Genomic DNA, 9,745 nt, shown 5'->3' on the forward strand with positions numbered 1-9,745 from the left:
GACTTTTGTTTTTGAGTCTGATCTAAATGATCAGTTTCAGTGTCTACAGGCTGTAAACTGATGGTAAGAAGTTGATTCTTATCACTTGATTTATTCACCACTGCATCCCTGCTGTAGTGAACACTCAGCCTCAGTGCATGAGTGTGTCACCGGGGGTGTGGACGCGCAGAGGGGGTGGATCACGTGTTAATGCGTTCCTGTAAAGGGCCTGTGGAGCCATAAAGGGCTCGCTTTACCTGTCGTGCGCTCAGGTCGAACTGGTTACCAGTCTGGTTTCAGTGTTTCCCGTAGCTCTATCCGAGTCCCGGATCCCTCTGATTGGCTGCAGAGAGACGAGCTCCTTCAGCCCACCCACCGCTCATTATAGGGACTCTTGCACACTCTCTTTCCTTCCTTGCATTGAGTCTGGGACCTGGCCTGGGGCTGTACGGCACACACAGAGCGCGCATCATGGCAGCTACCCACAGCGAGTACAGAGGCTACCTGCGGAACACCGTCGACATCGAGGCGGCGCAGCACCGCTTCCACCCGGCGCACAGCTCGGAGCCCACTTACCGGCCGCTCCTGTTCGGGACCCTCGCTGTTATGGGATTGCTTCAGGTGGCTTCCAGCGTGGCGATCTTATTACACCTGACGGGTTATCTGCAAGAGGTAAGCTCAATGTGACACTGTGTGGTCCGCGTCGGGGTTTGATTTCCAGTGCGCAATGACACACTTTGCAAAGTCACCCACTGTCGTCAGCGTGTATTTACTCAGGCTTGGGTTCTGTGCGTAAATATTTATCTAAAAACACAGTCAACAGTTCTCTGCTGGGCTTCAGGCGGGTTAACACAGCCCAGCAACATTTGCGCAATTTTATAATGCCATAAAGTGCCCGATAAGTTCCCAGCTCTGTATAAAGTTGGCGGTGTGTGTTCTTAGAAGTAAAGTAGGTGTAATCTACACAAGTGAGAAAAAAGGAAAAGAAGAAAGCCTCGACATGGAGCCAGCTCTGCACTTCAGTGCGCCAACATATCGTGCACTCTCGGCGTCTCTTTGAAGGCGCTGCGCTCCGGCGGCACGCAGTTAAAACACGTCTTCCCTTTGCTGTGAAAAAAAGCACCTCGACTTGTAGATAACATCTCCGCGGATTAGTTATTTCAGCAGGATATTTTCTAGGAGCTGCAGCTCCATTCAAAAGCATCGCGAATCCGTTTTGAAGTGATAACATCTTCTGCAAGATGTCTTGTTTGCAAAATACAGATGTTTTCACTTGAGGCTGCAGCTCCTCTTGCGCATGTTTACAAGCCAACAGGGGATTTTATTTGTAATTCATATGTGTCATAAGTTGTAAACGTTTGAGCACAAGCAGAGCAGTTTCTCAAGGAGAAAAGTTTGGCACAGCTCAGGGAGGACTGGATGTTCGAACTCGCTGCAGAGTCACAATCAGGATACATATGTGTCCTGCACGGCCCGTTGCTTTCTGTCTCTGCCATCGTGCAGGCTGCGTGTCTGTGACCCAGAAAAATAACATTTACAGCTCTGCCGCAGTTGTTTTTGTAACTTCATGGCGGTTTTGGAGTTGAATAATTGTCATGTTTCAACAAGCCAAGAGAGCAGACCGCATCTCCGCTCTGTCAGGATGCTGGGAGTTCACCTGGGGAGCATCTCTGTCTGTCCCTCTGCTTCTCTGCTCGCCTCTGTCACTTCCTCAGTGTTTGTGTGTTAAATTTCTTTGGCTTGTCTTTGGCATAAACACATTGCAGTGCGGTAGTAGCTAGTTATTCACTGGATGTGGGCCATGGTAGAAAACCAAATAAAAGGGAAGGAGGCAAAGGAGTAAAAAAAACCCGGAGAGAAGAGGAGACAAACATGAAGAGACGTTTGATCGTATTTGTGTAATAAGACTTTCATGTGGGACTGATGGTGTGATGATAGGGATGCGGCTCTTTTGGGAGTGATAGACGCGTTCCTCGAATACCCAGATTCCTTTTGGTTGGTCAGCTGCGCTTTGGATTAACACGCCAACTCTCCTCTGTATTCGATGTCAGCTGCATATGGTAGCACTTTGAGCATGAGTCAGTCGGTTGTGTGTGGAAAGAAGTTTGGCACCGGACCATCATCTGCCCCCAACACCTGTACAACTTCCTGGAGATGGTGAGGAGAGCTGGAATCTGCTCAGCGCCGTGTCTGCGTACAGGAATGTGCTGATCGGAGAAGGTTTAGAAACACTGCTCTGATTACAGCACGGGCTAAAGTGTGTGTTTTTGTTGTTGTGCACCCGGTTGTGCGCACGTATTGCAGCCCTGTGGTCACTTTATAATGTAATAGCTTGTAAACTGCTCGGAGACAACAGCCCCGCAAATGAGAACCAATGCTCAGTTTTCTAAATCACTTTGACTTCTGCCTGCTGCGGGGGAATGCAGAGTGACATGTGGAAAATAACTTAACCTCCCACACACACACACGCACACACACAATCATCCTATTGCAGCTTGTCTTTCTGTAAGTTTTGTAAAATATTCCTCCCACCCACACCTGTCAGGGAAACATTCGCACAACAAATCATGCGTGTTAGAGATTTTTATTTTCACATTGACCTCTCTGACCTCGGCTCCTGTGTTTCTGTCTGCAGGTAGATTTGTCCACAGCTCCACATCGGCCAATAGAGGTGAGTTTGACCCCTGGTTAACCCCAGCAGCACACACACCCTGTGACTGGAGCACAGTCCACTCAGACAGATTGCATTTTAACTCATTTCCTTCCTGCTACGACACATGCACACACCTGAGGTCTTTGATATTAATAGCAACACTCCTGCTGTGCAAAACATCTTGACTTATTGCTGTTATTAAACTTTGACAGACCCAAATAGACAGTTACATACAGTAGATGTCAGTCAGTTTGGAGAAGTAGGCTGGAGTCTGACATGGAAGCAAAGCAATGTGCTGCTGTGGAGGGGTCAGCAACACATACTTTAGCTACCTAAAAAAATCAATATCAGTTTCAGTGTACGCTCTATTGAGATTATTTTCAGTGCTTTACCTTAATGCTAGACAGTGATTTACTGCTGGAAAATGAAGCTGTTATATCACTCTCTTCAAAGCCAGACTCCATTGAGAAAAACAGTGATTTAAGATTGCTGAACACAGGAGCTGCTGGTCGACTGCTGCCTCCATCAGCTATTTCATTCATGTCATTGTATGAATTTGGTGTTTAAAAGAGGTTGTTCAGATTCACCAAAGTCATGCAATAAGACAAACTAACCAACTGATTGAAGCTGCAGTAGACCAGCAGCTCCTGTGTTCAGTTTGCTAAAATTACTGGTTTTCTCAGTGAAGTCTGGTGGCTTTGACGAGAGCAGACAGGCTGTCTGACAGAAAGGTGAAGCAGTGAAAATACTCTCAATATGGCAAACACTTAAACTGATGTTGATTTTTTTCGGTCACTAAAATTAATTTTGTTGCTGGCCCCTCCACAGCAGCACATTGCTTAGCCTCCATGCCAGACTCCTACCTGTTTCTCCAAACTGGGGTCGTGTCTGCTGTTATCTACTGTACGTTATACAACCCCACTTAAAAAATCTGAGCTATCCCTTTAATGTCAGTGGTTAATAGATTGATCTTTGACATGCCACTAAAAGGCAACTGGTGAAACAAAGTTCGTCAGGTTTTATTTGTGTAGCCAGATATCACAAATTGCCTCAGGGGCTTTAGAGTCTGCACAGAGCCAAAAATAATGTCTGAGAGGCCAACAGCGATCTGCTTCAAGAATGTTTTGCAGCACACCAGGTATTTCCTGCTGTCACTGTCACAGGGGGAAGTATAGTACATGCAATAATGAGGTGGTGTTTTTAAAAGAGAGGAGTTTAAGCAGCTCAAGAGAAATACGATAATCATCTGCAGTTTTCACTGACAGTTTCATGATTTTCCCATGGGTGTGTTTTCAGTGCATACCACAGCTCCTGTAATGCAAACTGTAGGTGGTCACACAGGCTCAGAAGAGGTCAGACCACAGCAGGAAAAACACCTCTCTGCCTTTTGATACAGGGTCAGATAGCTTCTCCCTTAATGCTTGCTGACACCGTGCACACAAAGTAGTTTACTGCATCGGCTATTAGTGAGTCACTCATTGGCGTCAGTGGTTGCAGAGTTTTCCTTCTGTGATCAGCAGTAGCGTGAGGGAGTTATAAAATTCTTAATTGTTGAAGTCATATTTTTTTTTTCTAATCCCTTTTCGGAGGTCGCCGCCCATTTTCTGGCTCAGGTTTTTGCCGAGTGAAAGCAAAAAACCATGGAACCAGGAAGTAAAACAACACTGACTAAAAAGCTTTGCCTCAGTAATGTTTGGTTTCCCATGATGCTTTAATTTCATTTGAAATTATGTATTTGTGTTTGCCCTGGGTATCCCTGGTGGAGTACTCACACAAACCACCCAGCCTGTCTTGGACTGAGCAGCTCATTGTGTCGTTAGCCCTCGGCTGTTTCCCATGGAGCGCAGAGAGGCGTGCTGGGAGCTTTATGAGGTGTCAGGGTGACAGGTCCACTTGGCCCACGCTGTGTTGTGTTAGGGTCAGCCCTGAGACCGCCGGTGCTGTCCACTGACAGTTGAGGGGATTTGTTAGAGAGCAGGCCTCAGTGGACAGCTGTCAGCTCTGCAGTCCAGCTTTGATGTGAGACAGGATGTTCAGGCCGGGGCCTGCAGCGGGCCGGGGCTGTGGTCAGCGAGATCTCGAGAGTGGTGAGAACACAGGATCATGAATCAGACACCGTGATGTGAATGTTTACAGTCTGTGGAGGTCTGTACAACTGTGTGAGGAGGGGATCTGACTGATGCAGCATGAAACACAAAGAGACAATCTGCTTTGGTGGCCAAGCTTTGAGTGAGAGGACTTTTGTTCTCGTGAAGCGTCTCAGAAACCACTCATCAGCATAATGGAGACGCTGAGTGATGTATGTGGTGTGTAGTTAAAGGGCTGCAGTGAGGCCTGCATGCACTGTGGTATTCCAGGAATAAGCATGAGAAATCAAATCAGCTGTAGCTGCATGTACATATCACAGCAGACGTTTCTGATTCATGGAGCAGCTCTGTCTGCCGCCGAGCAGTTGTCACCATGCAGCGCTTTAATTCTAGATAACACTGTAGATCAGGAAGCTGCCAAGCTGCAGCTGCTTTGTTTAAATAATCTCTCCTCCCTGGTTAAAGAGGTATGACGAGGTCTCACCACAAATCAAGATAGATCCCACAATGTAGGGCCAATTGGGAGCGCGTTCACAATTACTTTGTAGCCCTGGCAAGACGTTGTTTACCCCTGTCTCATTCCAAGACGCTGCGCCATAAACATGTTTGTGCAGCAAATTGTTTTTGGAGGACAGACGGTGCTAATCTTAGTTCGAGCGCCGTGCAAATTTGTCTGGACTTGGGCTGTGAATAAATACTTGACAGTAATATTAGCACAGCACAGGTGCAGTATTGCAAAACCACGTTAATGGAGCTGGTGGGATTGGCTCTGGAGCTGAGTTTATTTGGAGTGTGTGGCAGTGTTTGTGCTCAGAGGTGCTGTGTTTTAAATTGGTGTGCTCCCGTCCAAATTGACACTCTCCATTCCCTCGTCTTTTTTTTTTTTTTATAGAGGGATGGGGTCTTGGCTCAGAGTCAGGGTGAGATTATATTGCAAGGATACCTGAGATTACTGGATCAGAGGAAATTACTGAAACCATAAAACACTTTGAGGATGTAATCAAACCTCAATCAGTTGAGTGTAAATAATTCTTCCACTGACACTTGACTGACATTTCTAAATTATAACATTTAATTGTATCCCTTGCACACACATGCACACCTAAATATAGATGTACTATTTTAAAAGTTGCATCCAAAAGTGTGCCTCACTTTCAGCGCTGTAAAGCTTTTTTCAAAGCAGCTAACAAAGTTTTACAACTTCAAAGAGGTTGCTTCATTTAGCTCTCTTGTGTGTGTGTGTTTCAGTTGGTTGGTAGAGGCTGAAAGCAAAACACTCACGCCTGATATTTTAATCTCATGCCAGATGTGTAAGAGAGTTGGCAGCTCCGGTGCAGCGACTGTTTACTTGCTTGGAAACCATGTTTTCCTTGAGTGTATATGCTCCGTCTTGCCTGAGGAGGACAGCCCGGCTCAGACTGTGCATGGCGGCGTCATCGGCCTTGAATAGAATCAGCACTCGGGGGCTGAATATAGTCCAGATACTATTTGTGCCAAATCCGTGAGAAGCGCAATCTATCTGAAATGTTACACTCACCAGGAGGCCTCCCTGTTGCAGCCTCCAGCCCTGAGTACAACCACGAGTGTAATAAGACGTTAGCAGGCTGGCCAAAGAGGATGGATAGTACACACAGACATGCAGTCCATGTATGCTCATCCACTTACTTTCTTCAGACACACACACCATTCCATACGAGCAGACAGTTATTCGAAGAGACAGCTGAACAAAGCTGCGGTGAAATATGTCAAAACCATATTGTTGCCTTTAAAGAAAAAGCCGTCTGTGGGTGCGGGTTAATTGTTGATGTCTCTTTACTGATGTGGGTGTAAGTTTCAAATTGGGCATCTTTTCAGAGACGGATAACACACACACAGAAAGATACGAGTGATGTTTTGACCTTCCTTCTCTGTCAGTCAGCGTTTGCTTAATGTTTTTTCCCTGTTCTCCACAGGAAGTGCAGACGGAGCCGGTGCTGAACGCTCTGAGGGACACGAGGAAAAACAGACGGTGCAAAACTCCAAAAGAAAGCCTGCCGTCAGTTCATCTACCAATCAAAAGGCCCCAGGAGAACTCCAAGAGTGAGTGCAGTTAAATCAACAGCCTTTAGCTATATCTGATTTAACTTCTCTCCTAAGTTCTAGATGGGTTATTAACCCAGCTGGCGACTTGAGTATCATTTAATCAAACTGGTTGCATCACACAAACTTTGCAGATTTTAGTTGGTTCTAAATATTAACAGCCAGTAACTGCCCAGCGTGATCGCCAGAAAAATACTGGCATTGTTAGTTTCTGGAAGCCATGTTTCATTTGCATGTTAATATATAGCAGATACATTGGAACTTAATGTTTCAACAACGCTGTGGTTAATGTTTGGTTAGGTTTAGGCACAAAAAAAAATCATGTTTCTGCTTAAAATGTCTGTGTTTTGGGGAACAATCCCTGCTGGAAACACAGCAATGTGTCAGTAAGTTTCTGTGGCGTTATCCCTGTTAGAAAAAGAGCAAGGGATCGCTAATAAACGTCCATGTTTGGGGCCTAAAAAGCTGCAGGAAACACAGCAACAGATGACCTCTTTGCCCTAATCGTAACTGCTTCCAATACATCAACGTGATGAGTAGTATCCAATCACAGCACACAGTGGGATCCATAATAAGGTGTCGTAGCGTAGGGATGGGTGTGACTATTAGACACTAAGTTGAAGGAGTCCAGTCTTTGAAACTAGCAAGTTATGAACCTATTTCTTTAGCTGTGATAAACAAACAAACAAAAAGAAATGCATAGATTAACCAAACCTGTGCTGCCCTTGTTGCTGTTTAGAGGGGAAGCCGAACGCCATCCTCATCGACTGGGACGAGGAGCACGGATACCGCCACAAAATGGGCTACCAGAAGGGGAAACTACTGGTGATGGAGTCGGGCTTCTACTATATTTACGCCAAAACCTGCTTCCGCTACTACAAGGACGGACCGGTGGAAAGCAGTCACGCCGAGGTCCCGCCCGTGGATGTTAGCAACACCCAGCTCATCCAGTACGTCTACCACGAGAGCATCAAACAGAACAGCAAGTCTGTGATGCTGATGAAGACGGGCAGCACCATGCGATGGAACGACACGAGCTATAACATGTACTGCGCCCAGCAGGGCCGAGGAGTCCGGCTGGACGAGGGAGACGCCTTGTACGTCAACGTGTCCAACGCTTGGATGCTGGACCTGGAGGGAGAAGGGACGTATTTTGGTGCCATAAAGTTGGGTAACTGAAAGATAAACACGTGGGGAGCGGACATGCTACTGAACATTTGATATGCCAAAGAACCACTGTTAGTGATTTATGATGTTGATTTTTCAAAAAAAGTGTGTTTTTTTATTGTTCATGTGTCATTTTTTTTTACATTGCTCTTCACCAAACAGCCTTGGAGTCCTTTACGAGAAATTTGGAAAGGGTAGTCATCTCTTAAAAAATCATCTTGCCCTCCCCTCTAACAATATGAGACCCACAGCTCTCGACTTCATCCAAACTAGCACTGGACTCTTTTTTTTTTAGACGTTTTTTCTTTTTTTAAGTATTGTGGTTGGTGTTGTGAAATTTCAATACATTTCAGTTCAGATTACAACATTCAGACTTAAGCACAGACATGTGTTTATGCACTAATTAAACAAACCATAGGGGAGCAACTGAGGAAGTAAGTTTGTTGGCAAGGAGTGCAGCGAGAAAGGATTTATCAGTGTTGACTGTTGGGAAAAATGACCAAAAAGAACACTGCCGCTGATCGGGCATCTGCTTGCACTTAGCAGATTATCACAGGATAAAAATAATGCCTCTGACCCACGGCAGTGAATGCACAAATGTTTTCCTGAAAGGTTTTGTAAGTGTTAACAAGGCAGGCAATGAGGCGTCCTCACAGTAAGTAACTCAACGGTATTATTAAAAATAGGCGGTTAGATGGTGAGTTATATCACCCTCAGAATCTCTAAGGCACCGTTTGAACTTAAAATGCTTTGAAAGATTCGCTTTGACTTTGTTTTTTTAAAGCAACAGTTGGAAAAGAAGGTCATGTGTGTGTGCTCCAAAGACTCATTTGTTATCCAGTTTTCTGTCTTGATGAAATCTAATGAGTGGCCTGCTTCACTGAAGGCGATCACACGACAATGTCATTCTGGACTGAGGAGGAAATGACATCTGTTTGTCATGTTTATGACGATCAACAAGCGATGCAGATAGCTGGACTGTCTGACCATAAGTGACACGAATGGACTCTTTGTCTTCTTTAACTAGAGGAACCAAATTGAGTTTGGTTCATCTTTAACTTAAATTTTGTTTTTCATTTGGCTCGTCAGTGAGGTAAATGGGAATATGCACTAAATATTTATTTATTAGCTATAGAAGTACAGAGACAGGTCATTGTTACAGTGACCTTTCGGCTGTTAAAATCATGTATATTTTATGTCTGTGTGACATTCATTATGCAGCACTTAGAGGAAATAGTAGACACGCTTTTTGTTATTAAAACACAGGGGCTTCATTTTAAATTTCATATTTATGTATCTTGATTTTGACAATTCTGTGTGCACTTGCCTAGCCAAAAGCAATATGGATATATTGTTTCTTCTACAAGATTGTAGCAAACCTGTAAGATCTTCATCTGATTCCATCTGATAGTTTTTCCATTCAGTGTTTTTTTTTTATTTATGTTTGTGTATGTTTTAATAAAAAAAACTACTTTTGTAAAGAGTGTTTGATGTGTATTGACATTACCCGACTCAGGCTGGTGCTGGTGTTTGCAGTGAAGCAGATTAAACTTCACAGGATTAGACGGCAGCCACCTTGCACTGTAACCTGACCAACAGGCCACCCTGACTGTAATATTATTGTGATGTGCAATTTGATAATCTCCACAATCTTTGGAAAATTCAACACCACTACGGCCAAAGAGTGAATTCACGCTGTTCCTTTACCCCGGTCAGAGCAGCCCACCAGCTCATTACAGAGATAGGTTGTATAGAAAAACCGCCCACTGCTGCTGCCGCG

General features: G+C 44.8%; 1 protein-coding gene across 1 annotated transcript; it reads left to right on the plus strand.

Annotated features, from left to right (window-relative positions):
* Window positions 1-228: 228 nt before the first annotated feature.
* Window positions 229-9,408, plus strand: tnfsf11 (TNF superfamily member 11). Its single transcript, XM_049593976.1, has 4 exons — window positions 229-651; window positions 2,615-2,650; window positions 6,672-6,798; window positions 7,538-9,408. Exons 1-4 carry the CDS (start codon window positions 451-453, stop codon window positions 7,975-7,977), a joined length of 804 nt encoding a protein of 267 aa, XP_049449933.1. The 5' UTR covers window positions 229-450; the 3' UTR covers window positions 7,978-9,408.
* Window positions 9,409-9,745: the final 337 nt, after the last annotated feature.

The sequence above is a fragment of the Epinephelus fuscoguttatus genome, linkage group LG13 (assembly GCF_011397635.1).
Source record: "Epinephelus fuscoguttatus linkage group LG13, E.fuscoguttatus.final_Chr_v1".
NCBI classification, from domain to species: Eukaryota; Metazoa; Chordata; class Actinopteri; order Perciformes; family Serranidae; genus Epinephelus; species Epinephelus fuscoguttatus.

Coding starts and splice junctions, on each gene's coding strand:
- tnfsf11 (XM_049593976.1), top strand. CDS start 451: ATGGCAGCTACCCACAGCGAGTACAGAGGCTACCTGCGGAACACCGTC. Junction 652..2,614: donor TGACGGGTTATCTGCAAGAG/GTAAGCTCAATG, acceptor TTCTGTCTGCAG/GTAGATTTGTCCACAGCTCC. Junction 2,651..6,671: donor CTCCACATCGGCCAATAGAG/GTGAGTTTGACC, acceptor TGTTCTCCACAG/GAAGTGCAGACGGAGCCGGT.